At 41.4% G+C, this 23,213-nt stretch overlaps 1 protein-coding gene across 5 annotated transcripts in view; it reads left to right on the forward strand.

Moving 5' to 3' along the window:
• The window catches only part of LOC144021954 (CUB and sushi domain-containing protein 3-like), a 1,200,535-nt gene that overhangs the window by 1,113,027 nt on the left and 64,295 nt on the right, over window positions 1-23,213 (forward strand). For all 5 annotated transcript variants that reach the window (XM_077526258.1, XM_077526261.1, XM_077526260.1 and 2 more), the window contains 3 exons: window positions 13,236-13,301; window positions 21,762-21,920; window positions 22,461-22,573. In XM_077526258.1, coding sequence (XP_077382384.1) covers window positions 13,236-13,301; window positions 21,762-21,920; window positions 22,461-22,573 — 338 coding nt within the window. The remainder of the gene's footprint in view (window positions 1-13,235; window positions 13,302-21,761; window positions 21,921-22,460; window positions 22,574-23,213) is intronic.

The raw sequence follows: 23,213 nt of genomic DNA on the forward strand, positions 1-23,213 counted from the left end.
GTGAACAAACCTACCTTCTTTATCTTTATATTCTGTTACATGTTCGTAGTTTACTGCGCTGGATATCAGGATCGCAACCCCTCTCCTTCTGCCAGACTCATGAGAAGAGAAGTAAATGTGCTTAAATCCCAATTTGTTCAGCTTAGCATGCTCAGAATCACTAAGGTGTGTTTCCTGCAGGAAAGCTATTTGGACATTATCTTTTTTTAGTTTCGATAGGATTTTTTGTCCTCTTTATTGGGTTGTGTACACCATTAATATTGAATGACGCTATTTTTATTGGTCTATGCTCCATCTTTGAATGCTCCCTTATACATTCTCATCAAACTATTGTGCTCCCAAACTCCCTCCAGAACCCGTGGAGGTATAAAAGAAAAAACAAATAAGAAAACAAAAACATGTTTAAACCAAAACAAACTTTTTAACTTCCAATGTAGGGGTCTCTGAACTAGACCCTGTTGAGCCTCCGTGATGGGCTCCAAAGGAGCGATCTCCCCCCAACGTATGGAGGGAGAGGCCCCTTTCAGCATTGATTGCGTGTTCAGGCAAAGAAAAGAAAACCCAACATGAACCTATTTAAATTCTAGTGTCTCTCTACCATTAAATTTTATCAACGTTACCAGTCGGCAGTCTGTTGAATTAGTTGTCCTTGGTGGTGGTGGTGGGCGGGGGGTGTCAGCTCTCAACCGGTGCAGGTGTTGGTCTCCTGAAGTGGTGGTGCTGATGGTGGGGATGGGGGTCAGCCTTCAGCCGGTGCGGGTGTTGGTCTCCTGAAGGCTCTGAGCTTCTCCTTGTAGCCAGTTCCATTTCTTGTTTTGAGGGTGTCTTTCGTCGTCCGTCTGCCTGCTTGTCTCCAAGTTAGTCGCTGTATCCGCTCCATCAGTGTCTCAGGGGGTCTGATGACCGTCACGTTGTATCCTCTTCCTGACATGTCTTCGGTTGCCTCTTCAATGGTGTCATATGTTTTGGTCCCATCCTTGTATCTGACTCTCAGTCTAGCAGGGAAGAGGGTCTGAAATGCGATGTGATCTTCCTTCAGAGCCTTTCGAACCTCAGCGAACTGACGTCGTTTTTTTAGGACCAACGGTGGATAGTCATTATCGAGGTTAATGTGCTTCTCCTGCCATGTAAATCCTCTCCCCTGCCAGGCTTTTCGAAGCAGCGTCTCTTTAGTCAGGAAGCTCAGAAACTTAACAATAATGGAACGCGGTGGCGCTTGGTCCGGTGGTTGCGGCCCAGCTGACCTGTGCGCCCTTTCAATCTTCAAATCCAGGTCACTCTCCGGCACGTCAAGTCCTTCCCTTAGTAGCTTTTCCACAAACATAACCATGGTCGGTGAGTCTGCCTCGGCACCTTCCGGAACTCCATAAATCCTCAGATTCTCACGCCGGGAGCGACCTCCAAATCCAGCAGTTTATCTTCCATGTTTGCGTGTAGCTTTAGCATTTCTGCTACCACTACTTCTGTGTTTTGGGCCCTCTCCTCCACTTTTCCGATTCTCTCTTCAGCTTTGTCAAGTCAAGACCTGCAACATTTAAAATACATAAAAGAAAGAATGAGAAGACACAAGGATTTGATTACTCGCGAGGAGAAGCTGACAGAGAGTTGTGCGCAGATCACAAGCTCCCAGCCCCTTCTGACACAACTCCCTACTTCTCCTCTTTTATTTGGGATTCCCTAACAGACACAATAGGCCATACACTTGCCTCTAAGGGAAATAGGAAATAACAGCAATGTGATAAGCAACTCCAGCAGTCGTAAAATACAGAGGACATCCTTTAACCATAAACTTTTACAACCACTAATCCTGGAAGTCTGTTGTTCTTCATTCCCGCATTCCAGGTGTCTTCAGGTTGAATACACATGCAGCAGCTACAAACTCATAGTGAAATACTGAATACACAGTGAAATACTAAATACATAGTTTACAACTAACTCTAGGTAATGAAAGAGAAAATATGAAATAACATATACATAATAACCCTAACATTCCCCCCTGTTTATTATATATTTGCTCAAAGTCTCATATCACCTATGAGTTACTTCAATTAGATTTTCAACTGCAGGATCATATTTATGAAAACAAATACATTTACACTCAGAGGTAATGTTAATCTTTAGTCATAGTCGGCTGGATCTGAAAATAACTCAAGCATATCATAATGTATATTATCCAATGTTTAAAATCCAGTGTACGCAATGTCCAATGTTTCTGTATGTAATTCTCAGCATTAATAATTCAACCAGCTGTCTCTCTCCCTCTTCAAGATGGCCACAAAAACAAACATCAAAATCAAAAAGACAGCCCCAACTGTCTGATCGCATCTTACTCTCCATTTGATTCAGGAAAGGGACTCGTCTCCTTGAATTGTCCCTTCTGACACATCATGCATAGTAGACAGGCCCTGGACTTCACAGCGGTTGGGGGAACTTTGAGGGTAGCAAACAATGTGCTCCCAAAGTCTTCACTGACTTACTTGGTCAGACTTTTCACAGCGAGTCAAGCTGCTTGTTTCTCCTCTGACCTCACTTCAGTCAGGCTTCGCTCCGCAACCTGGCAAGCTGTTAGTCAATGGTACCTGTTTTGTGCCATGTGATAGGTGAATCTAGGAGAGTCGTTCAGCGATCTTCACAACCTTCGGGGCCAACAACACTTACAAGGGCCTTCCCACCTTAGGCTGGACCTTTAATCAAAGTCAGTCACTACCCTTGATGGGAGGCTTGCCTTCCTGCTGAGATAGAGAGTCATCTGGCATTTGATTAAACATTTTCACTTCCTTATCATTTAAACAATCTTCTCATATAGTCACTTGAATAAATTTCTTTCATCTGTACGGCTTAACAGGTTATTACAATAGGCAAATTTAAATGGTCTACCAGACGAAATTTCAAACGAGCTTAACTGTCTTGTTCCTTTTACAATTTCCCAAATTACTTAATCATCAATTATCTTATCTCCATGCTTTGATCATGTATTTTTCTCTCTTTTCTCTTTTCCCTTAACAATGTAACATATAAAGTGACTTTCATTCATTACTCCAAATAACTAGTACGTCATATAGAGACATGATCTGTTCACACAATGCTTCTGCCATAATAATAACATCCAGTTGTTTTTCTGGAACAATTTCAACTCATTGTTAAATTTTTTAAGACCATCAATCAGTACTTGTTAATATTGACATTGTCTTACTTTTTGTTCAATTCCATAAAATCCATAGCCACTAACAGAAATCCCAGAATATTAGAAACATCAATTCCATGTATAACAAAATTCTAAAACAAAATTCCAAAAACATAAAAACTTAAAAAATTAAAAATATAAAATTTACATGCGGTATTGCAGCATTGTTACCAACTCCCCCCTTTTGAGACATCTTTATGGCTCACGACTCAAAATCATTGTCCAAGCCACTTCATATAATCTTATGCTGTATGCAATTTAAAATAATTTCACAATATTTACAAAAGGTTTTCATTTTTCCTTTTTTTTTTTTCTTTTCCACTACAGTGTTCCCTCGTATATCAGTGGGTTAACCTTCATACAGTCATTTTCCTCTTCCAAAAAATTACACAGTTGTACAAAAATCCACAAAATCAGCACCTTTTTTTCCTTTTTTAACAACTATGGAATTTAAAAACAATTGGGACCCTGTAGCCTTCATCGCTCTGGCCCTAATTTGCGAAAGAACACTGTAGTTTACATGTCTTGGACGGATAGAATTTTATAGTCTACCCATAGCATAGTAGTAGTCTGGCATTTCTTCAAAACTAATTGTATCATACTACATCTTGTATTGTTTACAACCATATAATCAAGTTTAAATGTAACACATCTTTCCCAAAGCCATATGTAGTTAATAATAAAGCCACCATGAATATCAATCATCTTGTAAACAATTAATATAAAATACTGGCTTAAATTCTACTTCATGCATTCTTAACAAAACTCATAACCATGTCAGCAATTAATTGTCTGTTCAAATGGCCTTCCAATATCTTCGTGAAGCCACTACTATCATTGTTCAATTTAAATCACAAACTGCATTTTTCACATTCATCTATCTATTCAAATTTGTCAAACATTGTCGTTGTTATCAGTATCTCAATTCAATTTCAGTAGTAACATTGCTAGCATAATTATCCACCCAATTCATGTATAATTGCACAGCCAAATCAACCTGTGGGTGTTTTCGTTTTAAAACAGCATAAATCACAAACATCAAAAGTTCATAACAGGTCACAATTTCACTCAGGAATTTAAATATCATTTTGTAATTTGTTTCAAATGTTAGGGCCGACAAAATAACTTTGTTTATCATTGGGTCTCCATCATAACCACTTTACAATCAAAACATCTAAACAACATCTAAATATTACACCCTTGTTGCACAAAAGTGTAATACACCTTTATTTACATCAATCTCCAATTTCTTCTTTCTTTTAAGTTGTTGCTGGTTTTCATTTCACAGCTCAATTTTCTATCATGCCATAAAAGAATTTTGTCCATGCAAGTCAAAATCTGACTTTCCAATGTACCCAAACAATTTCTAATTGCTTGAGAGGGTATTGTGGGACATTCACAATATCCTTGTAGTAATAATATATATATATATGTATGTATATTTCCCTTCCAGTGCAAATTTAGACCAGAATATACAATTTGGGTATACTGTTATAGTACTTATTCATTCCTCAAATTTTCATCAAGAATCCAAATGATCTAATAATGTATTTCCAGTTCGTATGTTTAGTATTTTCAATCAGCACACCTGCCCTTTGCGAGTCCTTAATCACTAGTCTAATTTATCTCCAATTCAGCATTTTACTCAAATAAATCATCTTTAGCATAGATGATATCTGATCTGTTTGCTCTGATTTCCACTTACTTACATGTTGTCAAGAAACCCAACATCAGAATGAATGAATGAATGATGAATTCATAAGGAAGCAGGTTAAACAGTTCTTCCTATTTAGTTTTAAAGAAAAACAAAAGTTCTGTCATCTCTATTTGTTCTGCCATAATTGTTATATGCAGTGTCACTGTATCAAACTCATCATCAGTTTACAGGTAGTCAGTCAACTGTGACACTCGTAGGTGTGGCATTGTTTTCGTTCTCACATTTATGCTCAGAGTGACATAGCTTATCATCTCCCTTCTTTACAATCAGTTCCCTCGCTTTTTGTAGTAAGGCGTCAGCTACCATTTAAGAATTTATTTAGGATATAGACTACGTCGTGAAAATGCAAAGATCCTACACCTTTCACATAGCGATATCCCTTTTTCTACTCAGCTTATCTTTTTATTACCATGTTGCCATCTAATGTAGACACCAAGACTAGGTCTAATCCAATTTAATATAATTCTGCTTACTGGTTTCGTTTCATCTTTGTTTCTTATGTTCACCTTGTTCAAATAAATGGCCGTTTTTCCACCAACAACAATTACCAGGGTAATAAAAATTCCTCATGGGGCATCCAAGTACTATCTCGGCAGCAGGGTCTCGCTAACCTAGGGTGGTTACTTTGAGGGGTCAGTATTTTTACAGCAGCTCGTCTCAATCAAACTCATTTAAATTAATTACAGAGAACTCTAAGACACTGTAAAAACACAATTCTAAATTCCCTGCTGAACTTTTACAACAACAAACTCACTTTACCCAGAACTCAAAGATCCTGGGCTTGTTGGTGGAAAAGCAACTATTAATAATTGTGCTCCTTTAAGAACATTCAAATTCAATTATAAATGCCATTTTTTCTTCTTAATCAAATACAAATCTCAGCTATTTATTTATTTTAAATAACTCACCACTAATAAAAGGTTTGCCTTCTAAACCATTTTAATAATCTTTTCCCTTCAATGCCTATTTTACGTCTCAGGTTCTGGTGAGGGAGAATTTGTTAGATTTCACACTCAATCACAGCAGGAGCTAAATCAGAATTCAATTAGGAAAACATTCCTCCGTGTAACTAATCTTTTATACAAACTTTAGGACTATATTCAAAACAACATTGTAAAGGCTCTTTCTTACAATTTTATGTTGTTCTCTCATCTGGATCTGCATAAGTCAAACCAAATCTATTAGTAAATATAAACACCACAGTAATGAATTTTTAGAACATTTAACTCCTAGTAAGTATTTTCAAATTCAGTCAATAAGGTTTAAATTACTTCCTGTCTTACTCTGTTAGAAAGTCATGAAGTCATTGCATTTCACTATAGAAGCTTCTACTATCAGTGTGATATCAAGGCCTTCCCCATTTGGCAATTTGACAAATGGTGCCATTACACACTTTACAATATAGTCATAGCTGAAAACCATCATTACTTACTTAATTCAAAGTTTCAAATTTCTTTAAACTAGTATTTAGTAGACTAGATTTGCATTATTTATCAAATAATCTATATCATTTGCCTTAACTTTATACACTCATTAGAGGGTTCATTACCATAATTTAAACATACTCTTCTAACCAAAGTCTGTAATCAAGAATTGATCTGCCTCTTTACATATAGGAATTTTCCACTTAGATCATAAATCTTTCACAGGAAGGAAAATTCATGTTCACAGAAAGTGGAGGAGGGTCACGCTCTCCTGGGTCAGACTGCACCTCCCCACTTCATGTCTTGTGCCAAATGTTTCTAATTTAATTACTCAGCCTTATTATCAGTTGTCTTCTGTGTAAACTTTTATTCGTACATTTTCATAGGCACAGTATAGTTTTAGTTTAAAAGTGACTTTTCTGTGGCCTGTTAGCTATCCTCTCTTTTGGAGCGCTTTTATTTTATTTTATTTTATAGCTTTTGCTTTTCCCTCAGAATGAGGTGTTTTATATCCATAAATACCTTAGAGGTCAATTCTTATCTCTGCGTCTGAGTCGTAATTTTACCACTCCCTGTCAATTTTTTAACTTATCTGGAAATCTATCCATTTTATTTAATTTTATCAACATTCAAACGTACAACCAACTATCAGAGATCCACAGCCACCTAATGTAGTGAGGTAGCATAATATTAGGTATAAAAATGTCTATATTGCTTAAAATTAAATCACTCCTCCACTACATTTCAAAAATAGTGATATTTGAAATCCGACTCAATATCTGTACCACTTAGTTATTTTCCCAATAATAACCAAAAATCTTCTCAGTTATTAAATTCAGTTCTAACACCTTCTTCTTCCGAAAGTTATTGATTTTTTTTTTTTAAAGAATCATTCACCTAAATAATCATCACAACTACACATTTTGCCTGTCATCTGATCACAATTTTTAATTGTCATTTAAACCTAGAATATAAATTGTATAATTGTGTAATCAATTACACAATCACGTTGCTTCCTATCACTGTCAATTTTCCATAGAAAATCATATTATTTCATATATATGACTAACACAGCAGTCCTTTACCGTTTTTTCTTTTCTAACTCCTCTAATCATTTTAAACTATCTATTTTATACTTTTGAGGGTAATTTCTTAACTCAGTGTCCTCTAACATTACACTTCCTTCCTGTCTTATCATCATCATCTACACCACCACAACTTGTTCTAAACACTTCACAAATCCCACTTACAATCATCCACTAATTCATCTTCTCTTTGTCCAGTTGTTCTAATTCTACCATAATCAATTCTACTTTCGTGTTTCTCTCTTACTTTTATCATTTCCCATGCTCAAATCAATCCAACAAAAAGGATTTTTTTTTTTTTCCTGTCAGAAGTTCAACAACTTGTCATCAATCACCTACTTAACTCACTCTCAAGCAATTAGCTTTACCATCCAAAAACAAAAATACACAATTTTCACCTGAGGACCAGGTGATGACCCCTTCTGGGACCACTTTTTGGTCCACGCACCTCATATTTGATACAGACCAAAATTTCTCAATTTCACCGTTTTGACATAGTTATGTTAGACAGGATCTAACAACCCCTTATACACAATTTAAACCCTTTTAGCCGTCATCTTTAGACAATATGACACACAGACACATACACAAGAGCTCACAGAGACAAACAGTGAGAAGCCACACACATACACTTTTACAGACAATACACTTATGCCTCGATATCATTAGGCTGTTAAAGCTCCAACTTTCCATTTCATTTTATTCCTTATTTAATATTGTAGTGGATTACCATTATTATTGTTATTATTTTTACTATTGTAAATTAAGCTGGCCAGCAAAAGTATATCTTGTAATCCACATATTTAAATGCTATATTTTAGATGGATCTAATTTTTCTATGAACATCCAATCCTTACTGGATAGTTCATCTTGTAGCTCACTTTTACTGTTTATTTTCCCCCATTTTATATGAATTTGGTTCAGTCCGTGAACCTAGAGTTTCCTAGGGACTGATGTTCAAATAACAGGGTGACAATAAATTTCTCACTGTGGTAATTCTCAAGCTTCTACCCAACAGGGCGGAGAATTCTTGCCTTTGCTTCCACAATGAGTTGTCACTTACAATCCTGTTTGTTTAAAATTAAGTAAGTATCAAATGACACTACACTTCCATTCACTTCACACACTCACACAAGGCCCTTTTATTTTCTGCGTTTCACGGAATTTAAGTACGTACACGACTCCGGCATCGTCTCTTTACACGGACGTTACTGGGCTCCGTTCCCTTTACTTGCCATTGACTAGTATTCACAAGGTTTTTCCTCTTTACACGGACGTTACTGGGCTCCGTTCCCTTCACTTCACGGACGTTCCTGGGCTCCGTTCCCTTTACTTGCCATTGACTAGTATTCACAAGGTTTTACTCACTATTGCGTCTGTACCTTCGCGCAATCTTTTTCACTCACACTTTCCCCCGGAAAGTAAACTTTTTCTCACCTAGATGTCTTCTCGTCCTTTGGATTCCCGTCAGCCTTCCAGATCCCAGTCACAGAGACGAAAATCCAGTCCCAGAAAAGGGTAGTATTTGCCGTGGCCACGGTCTTCCTGGAGGTCGACTCTGCAACTGGAATCCTTTAGGCGTCTTGGGATCCGGCTCGAAAGGACCAAATTTATGTCAAGTCAAGACCTGCAACATTTAAAATACATAAAAGAAAGAATGAGAAGACACAAGGATTTGATTACTCGCGAGGAGAAGCTGACAGAGAGTTGTGCGCAGATCACAAGCTCCCAGCCCCTTCTGACACAACTCCCTACTTCTCCTCTTTTATTTGGGATTCCCTAACAGACACAATAGGCCATACACTTGCCTCTAAGGGAAATAGGAAATAACAGCAATGTGATAAGCAACTCCAGCAGTCGTAAAATACAGAGGACATCCTTTAACCATAAACTTTTACAACCACTAATCCTGGAAGTCTGTTGTTCTTCATTCCCGCATTCCAGGTGTCTTCAGGTTGAATACACATGCAGCAGCTACAAACTCATAGTGAAATACTGAATACACAGTGAAATACTAAATACATAGTTTACAACTAACTCTAGGTAATGAAAGAGAAAATATGAAATAACATATACATAATAACCCTAACAAGCTTCGTCCAATCTCTTGTTTGCCTTCAAAATATCTTCTTTGAGGATATCAAATTGTTCTTTGTTCTCTCGGCGAAAATCCCTTATTTCGCGCAAGATTATCTCCACATCCGTAATTTTCCCGTCGATAGTTTGCCTTGTCACCGTCGTTGCCCGTTAGCTTGCTCCGTTAGCACTGTGTCGTTAGCGCTCCCGCCCGGTGTATTTCCTCCCACCGCTCTCTTTTCTACTCTTTCAGTTCAAATTATTGGTAGTTCTCTCACCCCTGCGTTCTCAAATTATTGTCGACTTGGTTTTCTTCGTTTGAACCGGGGAATTTTTAAACTTAACTGGTTCTGTCGGGAGCTCTCTCAACACGCAGCCATTGCGACGGTGTTCCGACCGGAAGTCCACTACTATGCTGTTCTAAATTCTAAGCCTCACCCAGAAAAAAAGAACTGTAGCCAAACATGTTTATTGTGATATTGTGGAAACACACTGACACTTCCTATGAAATTAGCAAAGCTAATACAGAGTTCTGTCTTAATTTTTCTGCCGGTAACGGACACTCAAAGGTGAGGTGTGTGTGACGAATCTAAAGATGGATACAAAAGAGGTTGGAGCAATCACCAAGTTGCAATTGTTGAAGCAGCCACTTGTAGCTTTGAATTACTACCCCACCAAGTTGACACTCCAGACTTGGCTGTATCTGACTTCAACTGTTTACTAAACTGAAATCACACCAGCAAAGTTGCCATTTTGGAAACAATGATGATGATATCCGCTGTGCAGGGGACTTTAGGGGATCAGGAGACCAACTTCTTCTGTGATGGGTTAGCATTGCTTCAGGATCAGTGGACCAAGTGCATTTATGTCAAGGGGAATTATATAGAAAAATACTGAAAACTGTCTCCTTCCTGTGAGTCCTTCAGAGTGAGGCTTTGAACTTTTTGAATGACCCTAGTGTGTGTATATTGACTGGCTTGTAGCGCCTCCGATTGACTTGTAGAGCGAACGGAGAATCGGAGGCACTACAAGCGAGTCAATTCCCACCGTCATCATGTTAGCTGGCCATATTATCTGCTGAGGGAGGTCAGTCACGTGATCACCATTGTGTTTACATCCCTCCGAGAGCGGATGCAGCCACTGCCTGTGAGAAAATACACTCTGTCACAGCAAGACTGCAGACACAGCACACCGATGCACTCATGATCATCGCTGGGGACTTTAACCAGGCAACTTTAGGCTCTACTTTGGCTGCTTTTAATCAAGTTGTGGACTGTCTGAGCAGAAACAACAGGACGATTGATCAGCTGTATGTTAATGTATGGGATGCATACAGAGCGACTCCCCTTACTCCAATAGGGCAGTCTGATCACAACCTGGTCCACCTACAAACACTGTATACCCCCCTGGTTCAAAAGCAACCGGTGACAACCTGATCCATCAGGAGGTGGTCCCCTGAGAAGGAAAGTGCCTTGAGAGACTGTTTCAACACCACAGTCTGGGATGTGCTGATGAACCCGCATAGTGAGGACATAGAGGAGATGACATATTGTCTGACAGATTATCTTAACTTCTGCGCAGAGGTGGTCTCCCCGGGCAAGACTTTCCGCTACTACCCTAATAACAAGCCATAGGTAACGTGGGAATCAAGACTCTCCTCAACAAGAAGAAGGCACCTTTAGGAGCAGGGATAAGGAGGCCATGAAAGCAGGAGGTGAAGCACTGTGTGAAGGAAGCTAAGGACAGCTACAGCAGGAAAGTGGAGCAGAAGTTGAAGGATAACAACATGACGGAGGTCTGGGAACTGTATGAGGACCATCACAGGTCTCAACACAAAGACCAGAGCCGCATGGGGGACAGTGGAGAAGGCAAATGAACTGAATGACTTTTTCAATAGGTTCAACCAGCCCCTGACCCTCCCTCTCCCACCCTCACCACAGCCATCAATCCCCTCTCACCTCCACACACCTCCTGACAGACACCACAACATTCCCCTCCTTTTCCACCCCCACTCTTCACCACGGACCAGGTGAGAGAACAGCTGAGGAAGCTCCAACCCAGGAAAGCCGCAGGCCTGGACAAAGTGTGTCCAACACTACTGAAGACCTGCGCTGCAGAACTGGGAGAACCAGTACAACGGATCTTCAATCTCAGCCTGGGGACTGGGAGAGTGCCAACCCTTTGGAAGACACCCCGCATCGTTCCTGTTCCGAAGAAAAACCGGCCCAGAGAGCCGAATGACTTCCGACCAGTGGCACTCACTGCACAATGAAGACGTTGAAGTGGCTCTTCCTCAGCCTCCTCAGAACTCAGGTGCAGCACACCCAGGATCGCCTGCAGTTTGCGTACAAGCCTGGTGTTGCCGTGGAGAATGCCATCCTCTACCTGCTCCATCGAGCCCACGCCCATCTGGATAAGGGAAGCGGCACAGTGAGAAGTCTCTTTCTGGACTTCTCCAGTGCCTTTTAATACCATCCAGCCCCCTCTGCTTTGGGACAAATTGGGCAGGATGGGAGAACAGCTGAGGACTGGTTCTCCGATTACCTCATTGGCAGACCACAGTACGTCGGGCTTGCGGACATCACGTCTGACACTGTGATCAGCAGCACAGGAGCCCTCCAGGGCACAGTGCTGGCCACTGTTCTCGTCACCCTGTACACCTCAGACTTCTGCTACAACTCAGAGCTGTCACATCCAGAAATACGCCGACGACACAGCCATTGTTGGGTTCATCCGGGAAGACAGAGAGTCGACTGGTCAGGGACTTTGCTGCATGGTGCCACTTTAACCACCTACAGCTCAACACCTCTAAAACAAAGCAGCTGATTATTGACTTTAGGAGGTCCAGACCAAGACCGCGACCAGTCATGTTAGAGGGAGCTGAGGACACTGTGGACAGCTACAAATACCTCGGGCTGTGGCTGGATAATAAACTGGACTGGACAACACACACCAGCCACCTGCATAGGAAGACACAAAGCAAGATGTGCTTCCTGAGGAGAGTGCGGTCCTTCAACATCTGTAGCAAACTTCTGCGGATGTTTTATCAGTCTGTGGTTGCCAGCGTCCTCTGCTACACCTGTGTGTTAGGGGGGCAGCATATCCAAGAAGGACACTTCCAGACTGGACAAACTGAACAAGTGGGCCAGCTCTGTGGTCGGCATGAAGCTGGACTCTCTGGTGATGGTGGCAGAGATGAGGACTCTGCACACTGTCACCCCAGGATTACACCGCATGTGTGTGCGTTGCGTCTCCGCTCCGCTGCATCTTGACTCTGTGCTCCGGACACGTCAATTTTATGGACAACACTCACCGGCCGCGCATATCTGCGGTCCGGCAGCTCCGTCGCTGACAACTTTCCGCCGTGTCTCGCATGATCGCACGCGATAATGTGGCATTAAAAACGACAAACACACAAAAAGTCTGTGCTCAACAGAGGAGCAGAAAGAGAGGTGGACTTCCTTTGAATGAATTCACCGTCCACTCCCATAGCTTCTGCTATGACGTTCCATGCAGCAGACAGAGAGAGCGAGAACTAGATTGGCTTAGCTGGTGTGTGAAATGCTATTAATATAAAGCTTAGATTACCTAAAAACCATGTCTTATTTCGTAAATATTGCTAAATTGGGAAAAAAAAAAAAAAAGAGATTTTCAGATGGGCAGTGTGTTAACTTGTCCTCCCCCTGGTTATGACACCTTGATGCAATGAATCACTCCACTCTTTGTGACATAATTGTGCTCTTCTGCAGCTGGATCCAAATCACAGGAAAAAGCTGTCAAAGTAATTCCAGGGACACCAAGCCCTAAAATAAATGGTGAGTCATGAATTATATCACCTTTTTCAATCTGGTTCATATGTCGTCTGCAAGATACATTGTTGGTAAAATATTGTCTCCAAGAGAGGGGGAAAAAACACTCCCGTGTTCAGCATATTCATTGTCTAGATTTGGTGCATGTTATTCTATGTTAGTCTATGTGTTATGTGACATATTTTGCTAAATTTATTTATTTATTTTGTTTTTTTTTAAATGTCATTTTTGCTGCAGTTTTCATTAAGGGTGAGAGAGTACCTCTAGCAGGTTTTGGGCCAATAATGGTGTCATTTATGTTCATTTCGGGTACTCCTGACAGCGGCCGATAGCTCGTGGCCGTTTTACTATCAGGAACTAAAGGACTAAGGGGCTTTTCCACCGCCAGAGCTTTTGGAGAACTTTTATGTTTTCCTTGGTAAAATTCAGTTTTTGCGTTTTTCCACCAACAGCAATTACCAGGGTAATTAAATTCCCCAGGGGGCATCCAAGTACTATCTCAGCAGCAGCGTCTTGCTGAGCCGGGCTGTAACTTTGAGGGGGCGGGCTGCAATGACCACGGCTGATCGGTTGGTCAAATTTGGGGGGGTGTTGTTTTTACATTATCTGGGCTCATCAAATTCATTTGAATTAATTACCGAGAACTCGAAGACGCTGTGGAAACACAATTATAAATTCCCTCTTGAACTTTTACAACCAAAAACTCCCTTTAGCTAGAAGTCCACGATCCTGGGATTGTTGGTGGAAAAGCAGCTATAGTTGACTCGGACTGACTGTTTTTCTAAGTAAACTGTATCCATGTAAATCCTCTCATCCAATTAAGATGCAATTTCTGTAAGTATATGTACTGTATGTTTATAAAGTTTACATTAATGCTTAGTTGGAATTGACCTGGATGCCACAATTTCACACAAAGCCTAAATTCATGTTTTGTTAAAAAATAAATAAAATAAAAACAGTGCAAAAATATATAATCAAACAAATGTGACAGTTAAATATGACACAGTAACACACATGACAAGGATTAACGTCCTTATAAATTCATGAATTAAATGTATTGCGCGACCAATGCATTTGGGGAACCGAGTACCGTTACCATCATGACCAGAAATAAAGAGTTTCTATTGGGGGCTGTCAGATCTCGCTTACCTTACCTTACGACTCTCCGTTCAATGGGTTAAAGCTCTCCTTTATCTCCAGCTGCTGTAACACAGTCAAAATTCAGGAGTTGACGGGAACTCTCCAAGCCGGCTGCCAAGAGGATTCGTTTAGGTCGGGGGTCGACAACCCGCGGCTCTGGAGCCACATGCAGCTCTTTAGCGCCGCCCTAGTGGCTCCCTGGAGATTTTTCAAAAAATGTTTGAAAATGGAAAAAGATGGGGAAAAGAAATATATTTTTTGTTTTAATATGGTTTCTGAAAGAGGACAAACATGACACAAACATTCTAAAAGTTTTCCAATGCTGTGAAAATGTGTGGAATAAATACTACATTTCAACATGTCTGTCAACGAAGATTTACGTCATAGCCTCCGACACACGTTTCTATCAGCAGGGCGGGATGGCAGGCAGGCGGCTGTTGTAAACAAACCGGTGGCTGTGTGATGGGCCATGCATGGATCCCAAGGGAGAAAGAGAAAAATAACTGAGGAGAACAGAGGATTTAACGTTTCTTGGACCGAATCATTTGCATTCATTGCCAATGCGGAAGGATTGCCTGAACAACCGTCATTTCCGTGCATTGCTTGATGAATTTGACAGCGAATATTACAATCTCCTGCTACACAACAAAGTCTGATGGCTGTCCAGGGTCGGGATGGGAGAAAAAAATTGACATTGCAATATATTGTTGCGCTCTCTCTTGCAATCAATTATCGATACACTGACATTAAATATCGATGTCATGTATCCAGTTGTGCAATGTTATGTTATAAATGTGTATGCACTTTAATTTGTCTCACTTTACAATGTTGATAGTTAAAAGTCTAAGAGGCAGTGAGGCACAATTTAGAACTTTGTACATTGTACTAGTTTTGGCATTAAATAAATGCATAATTAGACATTTTCCTTTTTATGGGCATTTGTTTGGCTTTTTCAGTCACATATCGTGATATTTTGCAAATTTTTTTTGTGACAATATATCAAAAAGTGTAGATATCGTGTATCGTGATATTATCGATATCGTGAGTCACAGTATCGAATCGTGGTTTACCCGTATCGTCCCACCCCTAGTCCAGGGTGAGGTTTTGCGCTGGGATATTATTGTGTTGTGTTGCTCAGGTCCGAGGATAGCTGCATTGGTTGCGTGTCAAAAAAGAGGATGCTGCTTTGTTTTACCCTTGCACTGAGTTGCTTGGCAGACGTCAAACTTGAACCGTATTAATTTCTTTAATTTAATCAAAGCAATGAAACATAATTCATTAATTTTCTAATGAAGTTAAACTTGAGGCAGCATCGCACAAAAGAGTAGTGCGAGTAGTGAGTAGTGACGTGGTGCGTTATTCAGGATCCACTGCAGGAAAAATAAACATTTAATCATGAAAACTCATTACGTATTTGTAGTTAACTTAGTCATTTTGATAGTAGGCTAATATAGCTACTATAGATACATACAGCATGTGTTGCCTTCATCCATCCATCCATTTTCTTGACCGCTTATTCCTCACAAGGGTCATGGGGGGTGCTGGCGCCTATCTCAGCTGGCTCTGGGCAGTAGGCGGGGGACACCCTGGACTGGTTGCCAGCCAATCGCAGGGCACACAGAGACGAACAACCATCCACACTCACAAGCACACCTCGGGACAATTCAGAGCGCACAATTAACCTGCCATGCATGTCTTTGGAATGTGGGAGGAGACCGGAGTACCCGGAGAAGACCCACGCAGGCACGGGGAGAACATGCAAACTCCACCCAGGAATGGCCGAAGCCTGGACTCGAACCGGAGTCCTCAGAACTGGGAGGCGACGTGCTAACCAGTCAGGCACCGTGCCGCCGTGTGTTGCCTTCATTATAAGGCTTATATAAGGCTTTTATTTTTTTGCGGCTCCAGACATATTTGTTTTTTTGGTTGAATATGGCTCTTTCAACATTTACCGACCCCTGGTTTAGGTTCTCACCGGTTTTAGAGTGTCAGTCCGTTCCGGTCTTGCGTCAGAAAAACCCTTATTGAGTAACCAATTTGAAATAAGGATAGAATCTGAACACGCTCATTTTACAGCAGCTCCTCCTCTGAACGATCGGTTGCACTTGTTAAGACCTAAATAAGTTTAGCTGGTTTTGTTAAACCCTCACGGGCTTGTTTTCCCAATTTAAAATAAGCCGAAGTAACTTTAAAAGTTCAGGGAATAGCAGTTACCCATAGTATGGTATAGTTCAGTTGTTCGAGGAAATTTGGAAATAAAAATCAACATATCAAGTCATCTTTATTTATATAGCGCCTTCAAAAAAAGACTAAAACTATAAGTCTTAAAAATATAATAAATTCCAAATTTAAAAAAAAAAGAAAAAGAAGAATAATATAAAAGAAAATAAAACATTTTAAAATAAAATATATGAAAATAAAAAAGAACCGGGAGCAAAAATTTGATAAAAATAAAATTAAAAGTTTAAAGATGATGAGATTTAAAACAAATAATAAAAACTTAAAAATGTAAGTTCCAATCACCTTCAAAAACTCCTTATTTTGGTCAATGTGAGCATAGCAAGGCAAAGCATTCCACTGTAAATCTATCAAAGAATAAAATAGTGAAAGAAAATAACAAATGAAAGGTTAAATCTTAATTTCACTCATAAGAATAAGACATCATTACTCACGGTTTTTGGAGTCAAAGTGCCCGATCCTTTCTCTGAAGAATTACTCCCTGTAAACAGAAATCTTGAAGAAACTCAAATCTTAGGGTGAATACAGACAATTAATCAATTTGTTTACATTCAAAGTCTTAATAAAACTCCAGCAGTGTTGGCCATGATGAGAGAATTAATTTAAAAAAGGCTTCTTCTATGCCAGAGTTCACCTCTCTCTTGCTGGAGTCTAACCAATTTAGAAATATCCAATATAACGTGACTATGTCTGGGCAGAATTGCAGCCTCAAACAATGACTTTTTCACGTTATCCTCTCAAAGAACTCCGGCATCGTCCTTCGCGCTCCGTGCGTCCAGAAGCAGTGAAGAAGCCAGCCCAAAGGGTCCTCAGCCTTTATATAATGTCTAGGTGACATTCCCAGACGGAGACTCATGCAGCTAGGGCCAGTTCAGGGCGCCTTAAACTTAGTGGCGTCATCAATCAATCGGGACGAGGAGAGAAACGTCCATCACCTCGATGACAGTGAACCATTCCCCATCGATCGTATGCAACAAGTCTGACGTAGTTAGCATGCACAAGGGTAACACCCTGAGGTAACGTATGAGACCCCTCAGATAGGGCGAATCTCTCGGGAGCCGATGACTAACACACAAATTGTACCAGCAGGAACAAAAGTCTGTCACAAAAAGACGAGATTCAGAGATCCAACAAGACTGATGAGTAGTCCAGCTGAGAGAGGCCACATCCAGTAGGAGGCTGCAAATAGGCAGAGGGGTCCAACTTGGGTCCAACAGAGGGGTCCAACCTGGAAACGTTCCAAACGTTTTAAAGCGCAAAGCATAACAGCCCGCCCCAAATCCACTCGAGCTGAAAACCCGCTGAGGAGGAGAAGCCTGGGCATTGGAAAACACAGTCCATTTCCGAAGGTGCATAAAGGTACATCCTCAGAGTCCTGGACACAGGTTCCTGAGATCGCATTGGATAGAGCAGCCTCGGCGACATCGTCAGCCTGGGAGGGCAACTGGCGGGTTGCATCCGGCACGGCTACCTCTGCAGCTAAGAACGTCCCCGCAGAGTCCTGACAAACGGAAGGGGTTTGATTGGTCCAATGTGCTTGCTTCACCCTCACAGTCGCCACCAAACGGCTAAACTGCAAGGAAAATTGTTAATCAGCCCAAACTTTCCTTTGTCACTCCGCAGGCCAAAGGCCGCAGGAGAAGTATATCTGCGGTTTGCCCCATCCCCATGGAGGGGGGGGGGGGGGTGAGGGGCCATGAGGTGGTCAGGCATTGCTCAACCGACGATGACTGCCCCTGGCTAACCGCTGCATCCTTCCGAGGTGCAACATCATCCACAGTCAAGGATAAAAGAGGACGGACTGCCGTAGCAGCAGCATCTACTGCGCGACAAGACAGCAGTCGGTGTGGGCCTCTATGTGTTAGAAGGACCCGCCACAGTGCTGACAGCTCGCTGCATCCTCCATAGCAGCCATCAGTTGATGCGCAGGGAGTGTGCACAGTCAACTGGCTGATATCTTCATGTGGGAGAGGAGGTGGCAACCAGCCGTGTCACCAACGGAACCAAAACGAAGCTCCTCGTAGTGAGGGCGGCAGACTTCATTTAGAGAGCGGCAGACTTCGTGTGGGAGAGGAGGCGGCAACCAGCCTCGTTACCAACGGAGCAAAACAAAGCTCCACGCATGGAGAGCGACAGAAGTCATGTGGAGAGCGGCAGACTTCGCGTGGGAGAGGAGGCTGCACCTAGCCTCTTCCCCAGTGGAACAAGATGAAGATCCACGCATGGAGAGCGGTAGACATCGTGTGGGAGAGGAGGCTGCACCTAGCCTCTTGATCCACGGAACAAAATAAAGTGTCGCGCATGGATAGCAGCAGAAGTCACAAGGAGAGCGGCAGACTTCGTGTGGGAGAGGAGGCTGCACCTAGCCTCTTCACCAGCGGAGCAACCGAAGCTCCGTGCATGGAGCGCGGCAGACTTCGTGTGGGAGATGGAGGCGGTCCCTAGCCTCGCACCTAGCCACTTTATAAATAGGACAAAACAAAACCACAAAGCAATCAAATAAACATGCATGTGGTCGTTTGTGCCATCATAAGCTAGCAGTTGGTATGTCAAACAATATCCAGGCTAACAAACAACATCAAGGCAGCTGATGCCCCACTGCAGGAGCCGCATAAGCTGCGAGGTAATGCAAGCGAGCAGAGGATACGAAACAACCGTACCATCTCGAAACTACAAGTAGAACTTTTGCGCTGCTGACCCTAACTGAACGAATAGTATAGTGGTTAGTCCGCTAGCCCTGTAAGCAGAAAGTCCCCGGTTGAGACAAGCTCAGGGTTTTTTTTTCTCCTTCTTCTTTCCTCTCTCTTCTTCCCTCTCCTCCGCTCCTTCTCCAAGATTTCTTGCGGCAAGGAGCCATTTTGTTTCGAATCTTTATTGAAGAATTGGCTTGCGTCAAGCTGCTTTGTCATTCAGAGGAATGCTCTAACGCAGTAACCTGCAAATAGCCAGATTGATTTTGTGCTTCACTCAAGGGAGTTTTCCACAATATCAATCTGGGACTGCTGCACAATGATATGCTCGGGAAAGGCAAAACATTCTGTACAATACTTCAAACTGTTTGGACGATGCGGCATTGTGAACATTGGTTTTGACCAATCACGGCCACGGATGAAAATGTCTTCGTTCTCGTCGAAGTGGGGAAAAAAAACAAACATCTTACCAGCTAGAAATGCATGAAGCGCCTCTCGCTGTTCAACATTCAACAAGGAAAAGGTAATTCTGCAAGAACAGAATTGCATGTCCATTCGGCAATGTTAGGTTTGTTTGTTAGCTCCGGCGTCGGCGCTGGCTTCCTTGTTTCGTCACAGCTGCATGTCCCGCCCCAAAAACAATGTCGCTCTGTGATTGGTCTGAACCACCAGTGGTTCGGATCGATGGAAATCAACGGGCTCGGTACAAGATGTATTCTCGGGAGTTTGTTGAACTCACAAATACTGCGAGAATTAATCTTGCCTGAGTAAGGTTACTACGGCGCCCCTGTGGTGTCAGGGTTTGCATTTTTTTTTTTTTTGCTAATCTATACCCACAGTTAAGCGATCTGTACCCACAGTTTAGTAAACTGTACCCACAGTTTAACAATCTGTACCCACAGTTTAGTAAACTGTACCCACAGTTTAGCAATCTGTACCCACAGTTTAGTAAACTGTACCCACAGTTTAAAAATCTGTACCCACAGTTTAACAATCTGTACCCACAGTTTAGTAAACTGTACCCACAGTTTACTAATCTGTACCCACAGTTTAGTAAACCGTACCCATGGTTTAGCTCTTCTGTGGCGTTATGTAATCTGCATGTGCACGCAACGTTCGAGTGGTTGCTTGACAGCAGTATTCGCAGCGAACAGCTGCTTCTTTTCATCTTAACCCCCAGGGAACCGGAAGACTTATGTATTCAGTTAATGTGTAATGTTGCGCTTGTGCCACTGTGAGGCGCTCAAACACTTTTCGTCTTTCTTTCTTTTACTTCCGTGTTTAGCCTAAGGGCTGTTGAAATGTAGACGTGTTTTGTTGTTTTGTTAAACTGTGGGTACAGTTTACTAAACTGTGGGTACAGATTGTTAAACTGTGGGTACAGTTTACTAAACTGTGGGAACAGATTGTTAAACTGTGGGTACAGTTCACTAAACTGTGGGTACAGATTAGCAAAAAAAAAAAAAAAAAATTCAGACCCTGACACCAGAGGGGCTCCGTAGGTTACAAACGCAGAGCTCCAACAGCAGACTGCAGTGGCAATCACACAGGGAGAGGCGGGGTTTTACTGAACCAGCCGTTTTACTTCCACATTAGAAAAATAAGCAGCAAAACACCTAATATGTTATAAAAATAATTAGATCGGCATGGTGTCAAAGGTAAGCTTTAATCATTATATGCCTATAGTTAACTGTTGGAAGGGAATAAAATAGTGTGATGTCCTCCCTTTAAATTGAATACAGCAGTGCTTCAAGTAACATTTATGAATACATACTATTTAACAAGAGTTTTGTCAAAACAAGTTTGTCATCTTGTTCTTGAGTTGCTGTTTAATTACACTATGGTTTCTCAGTCTGAACACTGGGTGGGACCCATGCACTAACATAACATAAAATACATGGCTGTAGAATATAGACAGAAAAATAACTCAGGAAGAACTAGAACTGCGAGCAGCTATAAAGGGCCCTCGCAGTCCAGAACACTTTGGAATACTTGCACGTTGCACGTTGGGCACATTGGATTTTGAATGTTTTGAAAATTGCACAATAAGCCATTACATATGGATTTTTTTTCTGTTTTTTTTGTTTGTTTTTTTTGCCAAGCCTGATGCACTTCCATGAGGTTTCACAAATGTCGGACCAACCCAATCAGCATTATTATTTTTTTGGCAAACAACAGCAGCAGTCAGCTTTGTTGGTTAAATTTACAGTATATTGAACATTTTCATAGGTTTCGTTTTTGGTTTTTATTTGTTCATTTTTTCCTTTCGGACAACCGGAAAGAAAAAGGGCTGGCGGGATGAACCTGAAGCTTATGAATTCCCGCCCCCATAGGTTGCTCATGTATTTGAATTTCTACTGTGTTAATATTTTGTTTCGTAATTTCTGTTTTCCGCAAGTTCCTGAGGATGTCTTTGCTCCTGATTTCCTGTGGAAAGGCTCCTATGATTACAAGGGACAGAAGCAGCCAATGACGATGACAGTCACAAGCTTTAATACCACAACAGGAAAAGTTAATGTAACTTTAAACGACAGTAGCATGGAATTTCTGCTCTCTGGTGAGCCATCTATAAATCATCTGTTTCCGCCATCCTTCCCTTTTCTCCTATCACGACATCTGTGTGTCACTTCCATTTACTTGAGCAGGGTGTCAATCAGTCAATCCCAAAACGATATTGTGCATTAGTGGAAATTGCTTATTGGCTTTAAAGACAGATGTGTTAGTTCGCATAGAATGACTGACAAGCTGCTCACTCAGGTGTTCACTCGTCTCCTCTCCTCGACTGTTTTCTCATTTTTCCTTGTCTTTTCATGCCTTGTTCACAGAGGCATGCAAAGCATTTTAAGGCTTTCACGTTGGCCATTCTATTGGCACGTGGCCCCGAGGAAAGCCTCAGGAGAAGAAGTTTTGGAGACGAGAATGAAGTGATTTGATTTTCTATGTCAAGGGCCATATTGACCTCACAAGTAATCTTTTGTGGCCTTGACTCTGAATTAATATGCTGATTACGAGATGCTATCATACACAACATATATTTGTAACTTGATAAATATAATGGTTACATTGCTCTTCTCGCCTCTGGTATTTTCTTCCAAAGGTGTGTACAAGCACCAGGAGGCGAAGTTGACGCTTCTGCTATACCACACGAGAGCGCTGGCCCACAACTCCTTGAATCGGATTACGCTGGAGACCTGGCCAATGGACGGATTTGTATGCTCACACACAAATCGGGAGAACATAAGCTGTCTAATTCTAAGAATAATTTGGAACACTAACCAGATATGGGGACTCGCAATGTGGAGTCGTCAGAGACTATTTTTTTTAGACTTGCAACTCGTCCACTAAAAACTCAAGACTTGACTCAAACTCCTTGACTCACACTCCCGTGTGCTCGAGCAACATCCAGTGTTAATTAAGGATGAAACGATATCCAAATATCACGGTGCGATATCATGATATGAAGCTCACAATACGATAATTATCACGATATTGTTGGGAGGTTGGCGATATTTAAAAAAAGGTCACAATATTGTAAAAAAAATGTGCTCATCCAAAAAAAAGCACAATATTGTACTTTTGTACATAACAGCAATACATATAAACTACCTTCAGTCTCTAATAACACTTAATATTGAGGCACTTACTCGCTAATGCAAGCCCACATTGAGTTCCTCCACATATTGACTCGCTTTACAAGCATATTACAATCATCTTTATCTGACAATTAGTGAATTTTAAACAAAGAAGGGCCAAAACATCCCTAATGAAAATTAAACTGCACTAAAAAACTAGCCACCAGAGGGTGCTCTAACTGCACAAATGGAAATCAACCTGACTTTTTTAACGGATG

This window comes from Festucalex cinctus, chromosome 7 (genome assembly GCF_051991245.1).
Source record: "Festucalex cinctus isolate MCC-2025b chromosome 7, RoL_Fcin_1.0, whole genome shotgun sequence".
NCBI classification, from domain to species: Eukaryota; Metazoa; Chordata; class Actinopteri; order Syngnathiformes; family Syngnathidae; genus Festucalex; species Festucalex cinctus.